The following is a 19,567-nucleotide window of genomic DNA, read 5'->3' as shown; positions in this document are numbered from 1 at the left end:
AAATGAAACAGAAGATACTTCTTAGAAAACAGACAAAAACATGCTAAGCATCTGAAGTCTTTATTGAAGAATCTAAACCAGTCATATTCCAAATTGAAAAAAAAAAAACCCAGTAAAATATTGTTACACATGGTTCATACATTTATTTTCAGAATCAATGAAATAAATATTTTCTGTAATAAATGTTATCTCACAAGGTACACAATTAACCTCTTTTCAGATGACTAAGTAGTGGTCTCTAGGGATAAAGTATAATGATGGAATTGTATGTACAATTATTCTTTTCTGGGAACAATATTTCTTGCACAACATTCTTCGATTTTGATTACGATTATGACAATTTTCATACACTGAACGATACAAAGAATAAATTACGTACAACTTTTAGGCACAGGCAATTGAGGATGATCTGTTAAATCCCTTTAGGTGTTTGTGTAGACACCACAAAAATTCTTAGGCATAATTAAATCTATTCAAAGACATTAGGAGGAGGATGGTACCAAAAACATTAAAATTAGAGACTGATTATATGCAAGTGTCTTGAGTGCGTTCTCTTACAGAATGCAGTAATTACTTAATTTTGCAACAATAAAGCCTGTTTGGAAATTTTGGTTCTCCCTAAAGACATATACCTTATTCTATATCCTTGTGTTTTTTTATAAATAAGTGCTTAAAACTGATCTTTTACAGACTCCTTCTGTAAACACATGAACTAATATAAAAATGACAGCTGAAAAAATTAACTCACCAACTTCAGTAGTTAAGGAAAAAAAAAAATCCATGGTTTGATTTTCCTCTAATATTTATGACATAGTTGTTCAAATCTTAATTCCCTTAAGAAGCATTTGCAAATCTGAACAATTACAATACTTGAAGGCTGCCACTATTATTCTAAATTCAGAGTATTTGTGGGATCAAAATATGGTCTCCATCTGAAAATGTGACATAGGTTTAATTGGAAATGCTGCAGCCAGGGGCAACCTCATGTGTCAAGCTTATCACTGTCTGCCTGAGCAAAGCCATCATAAAATAAAGGGAGGGATATGGAAGAAGCAGGACGTACTTTATCTCTCTTCCTACCATGATTTTCATTAAGCAGTGATTCAAGAAGACTTGACTTGTCCTGTATTTCTCGTTCAAAGACAACACTGTTATGTTTACAATGGTATAAGGATATATTTTCAAGAGAACGTTGTCTCAAATACCTCCTGAAGGCCCTTTGAATAATAAGAGCTGACACTTCCTCTTGTTTTCTTTTGAGAGTCGAAGAAATTGGGCTGTAACAACTTTTAGATGGATTGCTAGCTGCAATCTTTTCCTCCATGTTTAATTCAAGACTCTCCAAATCTCCAGATTCTCCCAAGACTCTTTTAGTGAAAGCCAGCAAGATATCCAAGTAGTGGATTTTATCTCCACTAACTATAGGGATGTCCATGGATATGAGCTGGATTTTATTAGGCTTGGGGATGCGCAAGGGGTACGCCAGTGCATCTGCAAAGTCTGAAAGAGCAGAATAATCTATGAACTGTGTTGCCAGAGGGTCAAACTTTCCCCACGTCTCATAAAACATATCAAAGTCATCCTCACAAAGAGGATCTGTGCTTTCCTCAGTGGCAACACTGAAGTTCTCTAAAATGACAGCTATGTACATATTTATAACAATGAGAAATGATATAATGACATAGCTTACAAAATATAAAATACCAAAGCCCTTATGAATGCAATTATTTTTCTCTGTCCCTGTTACATTTAATTGGGGAGCACATGTATCAGGTCCTTTTAGCACAGGGGCCAGAAGACTATCCCAGCCAGCTGATGTGGTAATTTGGAAGAGGCAGAGAATACTACCACAAAACGTTTGGAAGTTGAAAATGTCATCAATCCCACCCTCCAAGCGGAGACAGGCAAAGTTTGCCATGCCCACGATGGCATAAATGAACATAATCAGGAAAAGCAAAAGGCCAATGTTGACCAGTGCAGGAAGAGACATCAGCAATGCAAAAAGAAGAGTATGAATTCTTTTGGCCTTGTGAACCAGTCTCAGGATTCGGCCAATTCGCACCAAACGAAGAGTTCTCAAAACCGTAGGGGAGAAAAAAGATCTAAATACTTCAGAAAGTCCAAGACCTTTGAAAGGAAAAAGAAAACAAAATGTTGTGAAGTCAAGATAATCAAATTAATGTCTGTTTTGTTCTATTCTGTGCTTTAGGTGTCAGAAGTAACACTATCATATTACACTGCTCTCAACAGAAACATCATCGATTCTGAAACTGCTCAGATAAAAGCTTAGGTAAGAAAGAAAAATTGTAATATCTTTCAATATTAAAGAGCCATCAAGATTTCTGCATAGTTTGGAAGCTGTGCTCTTCTAAGTTTCTCTAGTTTGGGGAGTGAATTTATGCATTCATTGCTCAAGTACCTAAAAAATCCTTTTAAATCCATTCAGGTCCTGCGCTGGAAGCTCTGGGACTCTCTCTGAGCCATTGGCTGAGTGCTGCTTCTTCTGCAGGCCTGAGCTTAAATGTGAGACTTTGACTAATGCTTGGCACTCAAATGAGATCAGAGAAAAACAAGAAGAAAATAAAGGAAAAATGTCTCCCAGTGTTTATTCCCCCATAACTCCTCATTCTATGATCCAACTATCAGAGTAATGACACAGTAGCAATGTAAATGATTGCAAACAGAGGAGTTAAAAAGTCATAATTTTTCTGGGTTGTACAGGATGGTAAAAGGCATAGGCAAGAAGCAGAGAACAGAGCAGCTTTTCTTTCCCATCCTTTATTATATGATATGACCTGTGCCTGAGTAGGAAGAAGAGACAAAATAAACTTTATGTGAAACTAGAGCTGTATATGACCTTTTGCAGAGAAAATGATCAGCGTCTAGTCTTATTTAAAGAGCCAAAAAAAAAAACCAACAAAAAACCATGACAGTTTTAATTTTTTTTTTTTTCAGTTGCAAATAGTGGTCCACATTTAGAATGGTGTTGAGCAACCAAATTTTCCTGAGTTTTCCAAATCTGCAATTGGGCTCTGCTTTCTTTAGAGGAAGTCCTGGAAAATTAAATTAATCCCCATTTGCAATGCAAATGTATCTTTAACCTGAATTTTCTTTCTCAGTGAAAACAGTTAACATGACAATGTGTAAATTGAAAGCATAAAATGTTAGATAACAGTTTAAGTGCAATAACTTTAAAGATGTGTTACTGAATTAATATTATATTATTTCCTCAATAAAAATCATACTTAAAAAATTTGAAAACTCCATTTACCTTTTTGTACTGTGCAACAATACAAGGAAAAACAAAAATGCATCCTTTTGGAAGTAATCTAAGTAATAACTTAGCAGATAGCTTGAAAAAGTACAATGGATCTGGAATTTGCTTATCAGATATATGTAGGTGGTTACTTAAAACTGGAATTTGGCTAAATATTGGTAAGACACATTACCTGACCTAATGATTGATACTTACTCACTATTGAAAGGACCACAACACTGAAATCAAACATGTTCCAGCAGCTTCCAAAGTAGTAGTGCCTTAAAGCCAGTATTTTCATGACACATTCTGCAGTGAATACAGCCACAAAAAAATAGTTGATTTTGTTAAGAACATCCTTGGTGGCTTTCTGGTTGTTTTCTGCCATCATAACAATCATGTTTAGAAAGATGAAAATCACAATGGTAATTTCAAAAGCTTTGTGAGATACGATGTCAAACAGCCATCCTAAGAATGCATTCTGTGGAGAGAATGAGAACTATTTAATGCCACTTCTGACACCCAGCCTGCATTCAAATATTAATCAGTGATTTGTGCTTAGAAAAGGAATTTAAGATAACATAAATTAACAACAAGCTACTAGAAGCATTTTTGAGGTGATTTCTTTAGACCCTTGAAGAAAACTCACTGTACTTTCAGTATTTTCAGGCATCATGCAAGCACATTGGCCTAGGAAAAGATTTATAGCAGGAAAACATTCAGAGTACATTGTGATTGCTCTTTTAATAGAAATACTTATTGAGGCCGATATTTTAGGATAAGCAATTTTAATTAAAATGTCATAAGCAGGAAAAACTCTGAGTAGTTACTGTGAAAAGCCAGGCCCGGAATTAAATTTAAGAAAATGTAAGAAATAAAGCATAAGATTATTTAAAAGCAAATAACAGCCATGGGGCATGTACTGCTCTCTATTCATTTTCACCTGCAATAATCTAATTTAGTTCCAGAAGCAACATCATGCAACTTAAATAACCAAGACCATGTTATGAATATCAAATACTTAATATGAACTGGTTTTAAAAGTTTGTACATTTGAGTAGGTGATAAAAGGTTGTAAACTTCCTTAATTAATACCCTCAAAGATGACTGCATTGGATGGAATTTTTAAACAAGAGAGAGTAAAATTGAAATACTGTATTGACTGAGGAAGATGAGGCTGTAATGCAAAGTTATTTCCCAATGCCTGGCTACTGAGTTTAAATATCATCATCTTTATATCCTCTGTCATGTTCTTCTTAAGGTGGTCTCACCGATGGTCTTGGGATGGGTTTTTGGGGTTTCTTGGATCCAAGTTTTTTAAGAGCATTATAGTACTTTTTCTGTTCCTCAGTCAAAAATAGATCTTTCCCACCTAAGTAAAGAGGAAGAATGTTGCTGTTCAGATGAAGTCTAATAAATACCAACAAATTTATGTTAAAGACAGTAAGTTACAGTTGTCATGAGTGAGACCTAAGAGAGCACAGAAACCAAATATATCTTCACCATTTCTCCTTTTCCCCCTGATCTGGGTTGATCATGAAAGTCAAGTCCAGGCAGTGATCCCAAGTCAGTTCCCTCAAGTGTGAGAACCTTTCTGAAGTTTTGCAGACCTATTTCCTATTTTCAAATTACATAAGATGCATCGAGAAGTAGAATATTTTGTATTTTTGGGAAAGGTAGAAGCAGAAGAACATGGACTAGCAAGTAAATAGAGGATGATGAATAAGCATTTTGAGACCAAGTTCTGGGGGGGTTTCTGGCAATGAATTTCTTATTACCATCCACACCACCTGTAGTACTGAGCAATCACTTGGAACCCAGTAATCAGAAATCACTCATCATAAAAGCATTGAGTGATCAGCATTTTGTACAACAAACACATAACAATGCTTAGGAGGGCCTCTGCAATTGGAGTCACTCCAGCAAAACCTCTGAAAATTCCATTTAACTTCACTACATGGAATCTCAGTGAAAAGCCCAAAGAGGCAGAAAAGAAATGAAAGAGAAAAATTAAAAATAAAAATGTCAGCATGTAGTTACAGCATGTACTAAGAAAAGAAAAAAGGTTTTACATCCACATAAACTTCTAGCAAATGTTCAATCTTATAATTTATAATCTACTTAACCTTTTTATCTATTGGGATTATTGTAACTGGGACTTTGTTATAAAAGGAAATTCTCACAGTGGACTGCTGATGCTCAATCCCTACACATCCTTTCCCTGTCCAAATTCAGAGAACAGAAAAATTTCTTGTGGGTTTTATTTCTATCTTTCTCTTTAATGTTCAGTAATGCTTTGACACATGGTGTACAAGTCAGCTATGGAAATGATAAATTATTCCAACAGGGATTCTGTCTTCCAAATGGGTACCTTGAAACTGTAAACCTCCTGTTGGGGTCTGCTTTTCTGGAGTTTTTTCAATTAGCAAGATGCTTATTTGTTGTAAGACTTCCAAGTGGATTAATTGACACAATTTCTGTCGATATTCTGGATTCTTTAATCCCTTAAATGACAGAACTCAATAGATAAATAAGCTTGGCACAAGAAAGGTGAAGTATTCCAGGGAGGGATGACTGTTGCTTTTCTTTGCTGCATTTTCCATTCTAAGATTTTGCTTTCCATTTCTTCCTGACTAAGAAGAACAGGGAATATAACAACTATAAGGAGAAAAGTGGAAGCAGTCATTGCTTCATGGGCTTTAAGCAGCCTTTAAGTTACTACACAGCCTCTTCCTGGGGTCATGGCATGGACCTCAATGCAGAATTTTTTTAAAATCTGACTAAATTAATCTGTAGCTTTATTTTGTGGATGAAGGACTTTTTGAAGTGTAGTGTAGCTAGTTTTAGAAGTTCTGATTGACAGGACCTTCTCAAGGTTCTTAACCAGGAAAGCAGAGGTTACTCCTTCCATGACTGTTTTTTCCATGACTGATTACCCTGCTCACATTTGTTAGGTGTTTACTCTCAGCAAAAAGGGTTGTTCTCTTCCCTAAAGCAAATCTTCAGATTTAAGAAGAAAAGAATTTCACTCTCCTGTGGCAAAGTCTACGCAGCTTTTTTGACTTCTCATTTCTAAAGTTACTCACTCCTTCTTCCTTGTCCTCTACTTAGAACAAATTCAGGACTTAGCAGGAAAATAGAACTCACAGGTAAAAGCCTTGAGGGAGAGAGGATTCCTGTTTTCAAATCTTTGTTTGAAAATGTTATTATTTTAAATTTATCTAGTCAAATACTTATTTCAAAACGTTAGAACTCTAGATGTCAAACCAGCATTCAATTAATCAAATTTGGATTACAGGAGACCATGGGTTGGCACATGTAATACTTATCTTTTTCCTTTGCTGGTTAAAATTGCTGATAACCACTCCAATGAAAAGGTTCAGCATGAAGAAAGATCCAAAAATAATGAAAACCACAAAGAACGTATACATGCGTAAGCGTGCTTCAAATTTTGGCTGTTGATCGATCTGTCGAAAAAATATATCAAACCAGAAAAATAATATTGGTAAAAAATAGATAATCTCATCTTTATAATTTCCAATTTATTATTGCAGATCTTTTTATGAGATCATAAAGGGCTATGAGGGATAAATTATTTCTGCACATTTAAACCTTTATCTAAATGTACAAGTAGAACAACTGTCTTTGCTGTATCTTGTTACTGTTTGTAAGAATAATGAAAAACAAAGCCAAAACCTGCTCTAAAATTTTATTTCAGTCACATACCTCACGTGAATCCACTGCTGCATACATAATATCCATCCAACCTTTAAAAGTTGCCTGAAAGAAAATGCATTGTTTATTATAACTAAGAAAAAAATAGCTACTGCTAATATAAATGTGTTAATAGTTGTGGAAAAAAATGAGAAGTATGCTATAAAAATATGCATCAATTCTAAGATATGCTTGGAAGTATGATTCACTGGAGTTTATTGCAGGGGAAAAAAAATATCCTGAAAAGAAAAAAAAAAAGTCACGATTCATTTCAAATGTGCTTTAATGCTAACTCTTGTTAAATTTAAATTTTTGTAAAAAACAAAACAAAAAAAAAAGAACATTAAAAGTTTCAGCTTAGCTAGCAAATATAACTGAAAAGGATAAAAACAATTTCTAACAAAATAGCAGACAGTTCCATCCTACAATTTTTATCCATCATAGAACATTTTGGAGGATCCAGAGCAAAGAATTTCATGTAGAAAAGATACAGGGATACCAGAGACTCTTAAAAAATGCCTTTCTCTTCTTTGTTGTGGCATTATGGAACTCATTGAATTAGCAACCCAACACTTCAGGACTTTTACAACAAAAGAAGACATAGAATTCTAAATAAATTGGTCCATGAGTTTTCTTTCTTATGCACACTGAACCAGACAAAACAAGAATAACTTTAAATACAATAACAGGCAGACTATTTCAGGCTTAGTTTGTTAATATTTTATTAATTTAAATATAAAACGAAATTGAAAAGCTGTGAAACAGAGTTCTTGATTTTAACAAAAGGCTGCATATGCCCAAGTGCTTTTCAGGAGAAACTGAGCAGCTCATGGATAAGGAAAATATTCATGGAAACTCAAAAATCCCCAGTTTCAGTGAGATAAACAGAAGCATAGCGGTGTGCCTTGGTTGGGCTGCTCAACCCATTCCTTGAGGAAAACAAAAATGAGCACATTTCTATAGAACTTACCACTTGGAGAAGAGCCAAGTATCCCATGCCAACATTGTCAAAATTTACAGCACTATTTGTCCATGTCCCATTGTGGGAAATGCAATCATTTCTGTCATTAATGAGATCAATACTTCCTTTTTTGAGTGTGCATTTCCAAAATCTGCTTCCAAGCCATTTGACTCCTAGAACATTAAAGAGGAGCCAAAAGACAACACAGACGAGCAGAACGTTGAAGATCGAGGGGATGGCACCAAAGAGTGCATTCACAACAACCTGGATGAAATGAATGAAAAGAATTCATTATTTGCATCCAATAGGTCACTTTTCCCAGAAAGCCACTGATTTTTTTCATCTTCTGTATCTATTGAAAATTCTCATCCATATAAAAACCCAGACCTCCAATATCTTTACCTTTATCCCTTCAAATCTTGACAAAGCTCGTAGAGGCCTCAGTGCTCTTAAAGTTCTGAGAGATTTCAGGCTGGTCCCAGAGGAACAAGGTGATGAATCTTCAGAAACAGAATTTAGTCCCCAGGAAACAAAGGACAGCTGTGTTCATTAAATTGGAATTGGGATCATTAAGTGGCATACAAAATTTTATTTTATTTATATTAGTAGACAATCCTAAGATGAAAGTTACAGTATATTTCACCACTAAGTCAAATTAAGGAAACACACATTCAAAGTTATCACAATATACTTTTACTTCATTCTTTTCTAACACATATAAAAAAAGGCATTAATTCTAATTTCATTTCTTTTTAAAGATTTAATATAATTTTGTTTAATACTAGTATAACAATCAAATTGGTAACTATGATACTTCCATACACTACCAGACCAGAAAGGTTTATTCAAATAAAATACTCCCATTTTCTACACAGTTATTCTCAAAAGTGTATACAGGAATTTGTTATCATAACTGAGGATAAGGATGTGCATTTTTTTAATGATATCTGGTTCATTTTAGATATTTCTAAGAGAGAAATGAATACATTAAAAATAACTTCAAGAATTAGGTTTTTTACTGTGCATGATTTGTCTCTTCCTTCCTGTTTGAATTTGCTGCCTCACTGTTCAGTCACTGGGCATTTCCATGCTTACCCTCTGTTTGGGACTGCTATTTACATTGGAAAACTGTAACTGCTCAAGCATTCTTTACTAATAGTCATAATATTAGATCTTTTTGTTGAAATTTCCTAATACTTCACAGCTTTCCATGCTGACTATCCTGAGTCTATCAAAAGCTACTCTGATGTTACAAGTTAGCAGTTTAAGCAACCTTATTTTAAAATATTTAACTCCAGAATAGTTCCAGTGTGATGTTGACAAGAAAAATGTTTCATTTTTATACAGCAAGATTATAATATTTAACATTTTCTATATTCAGAGCAAATATATATGTATTGAACATTGCACTTATCTCACTCTTGGTGATTCCAGCATTTCTCTTTAGGGCTGTGCAAAGCAAAAGATACTTTCTTATCTTTAATTCCCTGGTAAATGATTTTTCCAACCATGCTTTTCAACTGTCTTTACCATGTAAATTTCTTATTTGAAGAAGGAACTCTTTCATTTTCTCTGTTTCTAAATTCCAAAATCACAGATTTGGATTGGGTTGGAAGGAGTCTTTAAGATCATCTAGTCCAGAAATGTCAGTAGCTTTGCATTTTCTACTGTCTTAATCAATTTATTTCAATTTTATTTCTGATGACTAACTGAACTCTCTCTTCAATTAAAAAAGTTTTTAGAGTCATCATAGTCCTCAGTAATGGCTCTACCTAATAAAATTTTCTTCAGCAACTTCTTGATTATTGCTGACAATTTCCATTTAAAGTCCTAAGGCCTCTTTTGGATTGAAGGTTTTTCAGCTTTTGGAAACTGTCTTTTACACTTGTATTAATCCATAATCAGAATTTACAGGTAGTTCTCTAGATAGAAAATATCAAAAATTAAAATGTATGACAAGCTGAGTATAATACTTACACACACAATGATAAAGTCAAGCAAACACCAAGAATTTGTGAAATAACTGTGCAAACCAAAAGCTATCCATTTCAGAAGCATCTCCATAAAAAAGGTGTAGGTAAATATTTTATCAGCATAATCTAGGATAATTTTCACTTTTTGCCTCTTCTGCAGGTGAATATCTTCAAATGCCTGGAATTTCAGAATTCAGTTTTAAAACAGGTCAATAGTTCTATGGAAGATTATTTTTGAATTGCACAAGAGTATACAGTTTGACTTAGTATAACCATGTCATATTAAATTATGGGCAACCACCACTTATTTTTATTTTTAAAAGTAAAAGACTAAATTTTAAAACAAATACAAACTCATTTTCACATTGACTGAAAAATCTCATACTTTCAGGTTTTGGTGTTCAACACTTCAAAAAAATGTCTGGCGAGGGTCAATTGGTACTAAAAAATGTTGGCTTCCCAAGGTAGTTGATAATTTTGAAGGCGTTGGTCTAAAATTCTTCACAAAAAAGCCTGAATTGAATACATTACCCAGTGTCTGTCAAACTCTGACCTCCCAAATGAGTCATTTTGAGTCATCTGAAGAGTTGTAATACAGACATGGAAAAACAGGACAAACACCTTATCTGGAACTGCTCATTCCTCAAGCTGCATGTTTTTTCACCTAAACCTTGACCTTGAGGTTTTAGGAAAATGCTTCACTGATTGTTGTCGTTCACATCAGTGTTTGCTCATGTTTAAAATATTTGCTGCCTTGATAGTTTATTTTTTTTTAATATTTCAAATATATTCCCAATTCCTTTTAACACCTTGCGTTATTTCCTCACTGAGCCTTTGGCAATGTCTGTAATTTTCTTTTCATCCATTTCTGTCCTGCTTTTCTGAGCATTCTTTCTGTGATCAATATTTCATTTAATTTCACTTCAAGCCATGGACATGTGTGATGATCCAGTGCTCATTCATACTCATTCAGAAAATTTCATATCAGTAAACTTTATAAACAAGTAAAAAATGAGCAAGTCCCTTTTTGCAAGAGGACAAGTGTATCTTAGAAATGGGAAGGTTCTCAACACTGCAAAACATCTTTGATGACAAGAAATTGTTATTGTTTTATTATTTTGCACCTGGGTACCAACTAACTTTTTGTTCAACAAGACATTAAAAATAATTCAGTTTCCTTCCCTACTTCAGTTTGATTCCCCATGAACACAGAGGAGCCCCCAGTGGAATCCCGAGGAGTTTCCCTCCAGGTTTTGTCAAGAGAATTTTAAAGCAGACAGTTCAAATCTATGGTTCAGGGAACAACCTGAATGTAACGTGCACAGAACTGAATTTAGCTGGAAATTCTGAAATCTACCGCATAGATCACCTTCAGACTATTTTGTTATATTCCTTCTGCATTATATAATATTTTATTTAACAAGTTACTTTCTTGTAACTTCATCCTAGTGAATATATTTTCAAGTAAAGCAATTCTTCCCTTATTCTTCAGTAGAAATGGACATGATCAGAGCAGCAATGAAATATTACCTCACCTACCAATCTACATCCACCTTCACTTTTAGCTTCTGATCGTAATGTTTGGATGATTTTCAATCTACATTTCTACTGAGTAGTTAGTTTGCTTAACAAATTTAGAAGTGCTACTATTTTTTTCAAGCTTTCCTAAGTAATTTCAGACTCTGGTTTAGCCTTGTAATTAACACAAAAGTGTGAAGAACTATGTTCAATAAAGACCTCTGATTCCATATATTTACATACATCTATTTAAATATCTTATCCAAGTAGAGAAAAGCATTATAACTTCTAAGGGTTACATTTATTGCACTCTTGTCTCTCCCTGGGGAAAGGAATGTCACAGTAGAAGAAACCAACTCAATACCATTCCTTTACTGACATGAACTAATAAAAAAGTGGAGAAATTAAATTAAATTTACCAGTGCTGCACTGCTCAATACAATCATAAAAACCATAAAATATTCAAACCCGCTATGGTTAACAATTCTGTAGCAGGTTTTTCTAAAGTTCCACCAGATTCTGCCTGGAAACTTTGTGATATCCACTACACAACATGGGAAACACTCAACACAACCTGAAAAGAGAGAAACAGCATATTGGTGCAATGGAAAATGTTGAGACACGGATTTAAAAAGTATAAAACATCTAAAGAAGGCTTTTACATATTATAGGAAGAATGTGATCTTTTATCTATGAGGTGATGCTGTTGTTGAAATTATCTGAATCTAAAGAAAAGACAAAATTTTTATGCCAAAATAATGTCTCTTAATAAAACAATGCATACGTGGAATAACAGATATCTTTTTGTGTCCTTCTGCAGAAAGGTATGTGGGCACAAAAGAAGCCTTTACTTCTACCTAAAAATGTGTTTATTTTCTGCATTTTTTTGTCTTTTTTTTTTTTTTAATTTTGAAAAGAGGTATTACCTTACTAACGTGTCAGTGAATTATTGGTTTTTACTGATTATTTCACTTTATTGCACTGCAGAGACATTATATCTGGACTCTGTTCACTGCCCTGTGCCAGAAACATTCTTCAGTAATCTGTAAAGGCAGCAGGATTGAACCATGAGAGTCAACAGAGTCTAAGGAGAAGTTCAGGTGATCAAAGGTAGATATCCACACTGGGGTGAGCAGACAAACAGTTCCTGCTAATTTGGACATGCTCTAAATGGATACTTTTCAACACTGGTTCATTTGGCATTAGTGCAATTAAAAAAAAAAAAAAAACAAAACAAAAAAATTCCTACATTCTACAAAGCAGTCCTTAGGCAGCTCTGAGTTTTTAGTCTGGGACAATATCTCCAGAAGAGCAACTGGATCCACAGTGCTGGCTTCAGAAAAGCTACGAACAGCATGGTATTTCTGCAGAGGAGAAGGAGGAAGAAAAGAATTTATTTGCTTTTCATTGATATTGTTAACAGATCTAAAATAAATGAGAATTGTAACTATATATTAATAAATAAAATAATAAATGAGAATTATACCTCCCTCTCCAAAAGAAATTTGCAGTGTATTAATTATCTTAATGTTGCTGAACCACCAACATAAATTATAAATAATAGGACAGAAAAAGCCAATCCCTACTTTTTTGTTGCCGTCACTTTATTTTTACAAGTTTCTTGGTTTCTTTTAGTTATCTACAGTTGACTTCCAGGAAGGGAAATGTTTAGAAAAGATTATATTATGCTACAGTTTTAGAGAAAACTCTGATTTCTTCAGGCCAATCCATTTTTAGAGATACAAATCATGTCTCAAAAGGCTTAAAGAGGGGAAGGCCCAGCAAATTCCACAAAATGATAAAACTTATAATTACCTCTTTTTGCTCTTTCTTAGGGTGTGTTACTGTGAAAAGATTTAGAGTTTCAGAAGTCCCAGAACTCTGATTGAAGCTGTGTGAATTCTGCCACTGTTCTCTATGTCCTAATTTGTCTCCCTGTATGAAATGATGAAAATCAGTTGATTTTCCACTTAAATTGTTTTCCTGACAGTCATTCTTGAAAGGCAAAGTTATTTAACAGAATGTAAAAACATCCACAAAGTTTAGACTCATATAATCACAGAATGATTCGGGTGTTTGGTTTGGAAAGGGCCTTAAAGATCATGTAGTTTCACCCCTTCTGCCGCAAGCAGAGAATCTTTCACTAGCAAGTTTTTCTTTTTATAAATCATTAAATGGTTTTCCTAAAAGGCTTGTAAATGAATGATGCTTCCAGTTATAGGCAGAAGATCTAAGTGATCAGAATCAGTCTTCAGTCCTTTTGACATGACAAATTCCAAGAAATACCCGGGTTCATTGCAGCAGGGAATTAATTGCTTATGGACAAGATATCGAAGAGATAGAGCCACAGATGGAAAGAGCCACAGATGATTGATTCTAAGGTGAGCATCAATTTTTGCTTCTTTGAGAATTTGTCCAAAGATACTGCACTGATAATGCTTCCTAATATGACCAAAACCATACAAAATGGATCCTGGCAGTCCACCTAGACACTAACCATGTGCTAATCCATTCAAAAAGAGATCCCTCCAACCCTAAAAATTCTGGGATTCCTTGAAAAGAGTTCCTGTAGCTCCTGTGCCATATTTGACAATCCTGTGTGGATGTGACAGACCCCTGAAATATCTCCAACGTCCCTAAATGCCTCTGTACAGTTGTCATGGCAGTAAAAATGTCTCGCTCACACACAGAAAGACTTGAGTTTTATCCTGCCCAACACAACAAAATCAAGAGATATAAAGGGGAGTGAAAAATACCATGGAGGTGAACACATGATTAAATCAAAACAAAACAAAAAACACTAAGAATTTCTTCTTTAAGGCGTAGCTTTTGTTTACATTCCCTTTGGATTCCATGCAACTGAAAAGCAACATATAATCAACACAAGAGGCCTGCAAAGTTGTAAGGCAAAGGAGACAAAAAGAAACAAAGGCTGTCATGATTGAACTTTGTTAATCGATTGACAGTAATAAATGGAAGCAGAACAGTCAAAAGCAGAATTTTGGGTGACATTGAGGAGAATGATGAAAAAGTGAATATTCAACATATTGAAAAACCAAGACAATTTCGTAGCCTTTGTACTAGAAGAACAAAGGAAGTAAAATTGCAGAAATGACAGAAAGGATATTTACTGTTGAGTCTTTGAGATTGTATTTACACAAGCAAGTCACAATAATTTTCCAAATATCAATATTTCTTACCTGTTTTCTGTATTCTACAGCTGTGTGCAAAATGTGCCTATCATCACCTTTGTTGGTGTAAGCCTCTGCTGCTGTAATGCTAACACAGGTACTGTGGCTGGTCAAAATTTCTTCATATTTCCTTGCTAGTGAGGAGCTCTCTTCCATGTGGCAACGCTCTATGTCAAAGCAGCTGTTGTCTATCTGCTTTCTGATATCTGTCATAGCATAATCAGTAACCTCTGTGCTTTTCCCAGAAACTTCTGCCAAAGTCTTCTTTTTGTCTGTTCTTCTGAGGCTTCCTCTCATTCTTTTGCAGCAGTGATCCCAAATTCTGTCTTTCACAGCCTTCAGGCTCTTCTGAATCTGTGCAATGGCAACCTGGTATTTAGTCCCTTCTCCAGGCTCCTCTTCTCCCTCTGGGCTGCCGTTGAACGAACTCAGCAGCAAAGCAATGAACAGGTTGAGCACCTTAAAATAAAGTAAGTTGGAGACACTATTGCTAGCAGGAAAGATACTTCAGAGACCCTCAAACTTGATTTCATTAACCACTACAATGAAATTATTTACTATTATGCTGAAATATTGTTATAGCATGATATGGCTCCTTCTGGAAGGAATGGCAGGAGAAAAAAGAAGTGAGAGTTTGGGTATATCAAATATATTTTCACATGCTTTGATGCCCATAGTGTATGAGGAGGCAGACATGGAGAAAAACAGCAGGCAAAAATGAATTTTAATTCCATCACCATCAAAAAGGACTTGGAATAGACCAATAAAACAAGCAGATGAAAAAGATTTTGTCTGCCTGTAAATTTACATTAGATCTAGTATAAACCCAAAAATCTGGGTTCTGTAAACTTTTGATAACACAAGGGCAATGTGTTAAGCATTTAAAGCACACAAGAGTTTGGTTGGTCCCATCAACACAAAAGATGAAGACATCTCACACCAAATTATGATAATCTCTGCACTTCTATACTCTGGCTAAAAGGAATAATTTTATTTTGCTTCTGTGTCTTGCAAGAGAAAAAGAAGAAAAAAGAGAAAAGGCAAAAAAAGGAGACAGAATAAAACCCTGTGTCAAGTGACACCCAGAAAAGAGAATAAAGTGAATACTTTTCAAACAGTAAAGTTTGCCTCCAAAGAAAAACGTAACAGGATGCATTCAGTAGGGATTGAAAATTCACTTGAAACTCACCACCAGGTTTCCTAGCACCAGGACGAGCAAGAAAATGACAAGACATTTCTTTTTTCCAGCCACTTCCATGCATTCCCACATAGTTTCAATCCATTCTCCACATAATATTCGGAATATAATCAGGACTGAATGACTAAAATCTATCATATGCCAGCGTAATTTGCCACTGGGGCTTATTTTACAGGATTTTGTGTCATAATCACTACCCAAAATCTGCACTCCTACTACAGCAAAAATAAATACAGTGATTGCCAAAACCAGAGTGAGGTTACTGAGCGCACCAAATGAGTGTAGAATTATTTTCATAAGAGTATTTAAGGCTGGCCAGGACTTTGCCAATTTGAAGATCCTGAGCTGTAAATAAAACATAAGAGAAAAAATAATTAAAAACAGCCTAGATAGCACAGCACACATGAAAGCCAGACCCCATATTTACCATGACATCTTTACTGCAGTAATATCACTATTTTTCCCCAAAGAAAGCATTTTAATTGTTTTGATGCAATTAAAGTCACTCCAATTAAAAGCTCGTGTTGTCTTACTACTTACCAATAATGAAAACAGATTTAACATATTCATCAGTAAAATAATCTGTGGGTATTTCACTATACAACACAAGTTCTTTTAATTTTTTTTAAATAAATAATTACCAGCCTGAAAGGTGACAGATTTGTTCCAAAGCTCGCTAGGCCAATTAAAACAACCACGCTATCAAAAACATTCCACTTTTGCTGGAAATAGTAATATGGATCTAGAGCAATGATTTTCAAGATCATTTCTATAGTAAAAATCAGGGTGAAGACCTGGAAAGACAAAAATGAAATCCAAAAAAAAGTCACCAAAAAAAGTCTGTCTCCTTAGGGGAGGGGAGTATAAATACAGGGTTATTACTCCATTTTCACCCTAACATAGACCTAACTTACCTGGTCACTTAGAGAAATCAGTTGTTGGTAATGTGGGTCCATGCCAGGGTACTCCATAGCCAGGAATAAGGTATTCAGGATAATGCAAACCATGATTAAGAGATCAACAAATGGATTCAAAATTAACAATTTCATCTTCTCTTTGACTGCTCTCCAGAATGGACAACAATTCCAAATTAGATACTTTTGAGGGAAATTTTTCCAAAATGTAGGACAGTTCAGTTTTTTGCCTGGTGGCAGACAAAGAGGGAAAGTGATAGATGAATAATCCTTTGCAGAATATCACAGAATGAAGAAAAAGACATTATTTGAAAAGATTGAAAAGTCAATCTCACATGAGCAGAACTACATCATTGAAAAAAAATTGTTTAGTTCATTCTGGACAAACTAATCACAGACTAACAAAGGTCAGGTAAAATTTACCTTTGGTTATTGCGAGTTACATGAGATAAGGGAATATTTATTTTACTGCAATTTACATTTGGCAGCATGATTTCCCCTAATGGCTTTTAAAATAATGCTGTTTGTGACAGTTTGTTCTCTCAGGTCAAGTTACACAATCAGCACAGGAGAAAGAGGAAAGAATGACTTACTTGAATTATCTGTAAGAATTGTGGCTGCACTCATTAACCTCTGTCTTCGGACAGGATCATTGATAGCATCCATTGACACCTCATAGGACAGCAGGATCTGCCTCTTGGGTTAGAAAGACAGCAGAAGAAAATATAACAGGAGAATATGAAGATAGACTAATTACAATACAAATATTACAATACAAATTGCAATACAAAAATTATATCCAGCATGAGATAAATATGCCTTTTCAAATACACATTATAGTGGAGCTTTAACTTGCTGAAAGAACCTTAAAAAAAAAATCAGGCGTTTGAAGGCAAAGGACATTTCATCAAAACCAGTACAATACTTCAAGACATATTATCTTTCAGAAGATATTTCAATAGCACTTAAATGCCATTATAAAAAAGGTATAGAAATATTAATGGGGGTAAGGGAAAAGAATCAATCTATCTTTCCAATGGCTGATAAAAACAACAGACAAAAAGAACACTGACCACCAGCTTGACTAAACTATTTTATTAATTGACTAAACTATATTAATTACTGATTATTAATAAATAATCATGTATTAATGTGAAAAATAGTCACATAGTTAATACAAATTAATGAGGGTTTTGGACCTATTAATCCTATCAAGATCTAACAAATATTGAACTAACTAAAATCAGGAATGGGACTCATTTTCTTTTCATTTCAGAACTACCAGATGACAAGGATCTTGACAGACTGGGAGTGGACAGACTGACCACATCACAGTGCATTGTACCTTAGTATTCCCTCTCAGCACAGCTGGATTTGCATAATTTTCTATTTTGGGAAGGATAAAGGAATAAAAATATATCATAATGTTACCTCAAACTCTTATGATAATATGATTTTTATTAACATATTCTGTAAAACTGTTATTCAGGGAAAGAAACTGATATCCTTGGTCTTAAAGGTTTCATAATATTTATTTCTCTTTGTCACTCTGATATTTTAAGGAAAATCAAAGCAAAACTTAGCTGATAGAACTGTCAGAGAACAGACCTATAAAATGAATTTACAATGCAGTGCTAAAATTCTCATTTTCCCCTCTGTTTTTTTTTTTTTTTGAATCCAAAAGGCTCAGCTAGACTATTCTAATCATGGCCAGTGCAAGTCACTCTTTCATTCTTTTCTCAAAGATTTGGTGTCTCAGAAAACAGAAGCTCCAAATAATTTGTGTGCCAGCCTGACTAAAGTTCTCAGTCCTCTTGCTGAAATTCACAGCTTTTAAGGAGCCTTCAGAGTTGTTTTTTTCACCCACCCTGAACTGGTTACTCATTGATCTTTAGCTGAAGGAAATAACTAAGGGTGAGAAGTCCTCTGACAAATTGGGATTTAAAATAGGGATGTGCACTACAGAAATATTGTTCATAAACTCATTCTATCCTGCCAAAAAAGCTTCTACCCAATATGCTTTTCTCTTTGACTTAGCACCTTTAGCCTCCTTTTATGATGAAAGTAGAGAGGACGCTGTTTGAGGAGTCCTCAGATGCAGAAGAGCTTGTACTACCAGTAGTTGTCATAACATGGAAAAAGTGCCAGGTTTGTTGCAGACTATGCTTGACTAAAGGTAAAATCTACATTGGAGCAGCTCACAGTGCCTGGATCATGCTTTAGGTTTTCCTAGAGATATTCAGAACTTTGTCATTCCCTGGATACAGAAAAGGGAAGGGACCTTGGAAAGGTCTGAGGATGTTATTTCTGAGATATAAAAATCCAAATTGCATTTGGCATCCATCTCTGCAGACTTTGTAGCCTTGCTGAATTAAGGTCTAGTAAATAATCCAAATGTATCTTCTGTCTCATACATCTCCTGCAACAAAGTCACAGACTTCAAAGAATAAAGTTAAATAGGAATAATCAGCCATAAAAAAAATATTTTTTATACTTACAGAAGATATTACACCTATTGAGAAAAGACACCCTTTTTTTTCTGAATAGGTACAAGAAAAGACTACCACACGCTGGGACTTCCTTTAAGTGCAGCAAAACCAAACTAGGTCACAAAATTGAATTATATTCTTAACATAGCAGAGGAAACATTAATGACACTACAAGAAACAAATGCTTTACTAAAGGAGATGAGAGGTGGCAGTTGCTGCCACGTGCGTGATTTGGATTCCTTCAGCTCAAATATATAATTTATTATAACTAGGATTATAGACTTCAGAAGAAATTCTGACCATGATGACTGTCAGAATGAGAATTTAATAAATTTTAGCTGAGATTATATGCC

At 34.6% G+C, this 19,567-nt stretch overlaps 1 protein-coding gene across 1 annotated transcript in view; it reads right to left on the bottom strand.

Moving 5' to 3' along the window:
• Positions 1–982: 982 nt before the first annotated feature.
• The window catches only part of LOC134051513 (sodium channel protein type 5 subunit alpha-like), a 29,214-nt gene continuing 10,629 nt past the window's right edge, over positions 983–19,567 (bottom strand). Inside the window, 15 exon segments of the mRNA XM_062505304.1 lie at positions 983–2,127; positions 3,473–3,737; positions 4,528–4,628; positions 6,582–6,723; positions 6,983–7,036; positions 7,941–8,195; positions 8,334–8,422; positions 9,869–10,082; positions 11,842–11,996; positions 12,672–12,786; positions 14,623–15,072; positions 15,803–16,156; positions 16,453–16,605; positions 16,726–16,955; positions 17,319–17,421. Of these exon segments, the coding sequence (XP_062361288.1) occupies positions 983–2,127; positions 3,473–3,737; positions 4,528–4,628; positions 6,582–6,723; positions 6,983–7,036; positions 7,941–8,195; positions 8,334–8,422; positions 9,869–10,082; positions 11,842–11,996; positions 12,672–12,786; positions 14,623–15,072; positions 15,803–16,156; positions 16,453–16,605; positions 16,726–16,955; positions 17,319–17,421 (3,825 nt within the window).

Source organism: Cinclus cinclus, chromosome 1 (genome assembly GCF_963662255.1).
Source record: "Cinclus cinclus chromosome 1, bCinCin1.1, whole genome shotgun sequence".
Lineage (NCBI taxonomy): Eukaryota > Metazoa > Chordata > Aves > Passeriformes > Cinclidae > Cinclus > Cinclus cinclus.
This window is presented reverse-complemented; position numbering and strand designations above follow the sequence as displayed.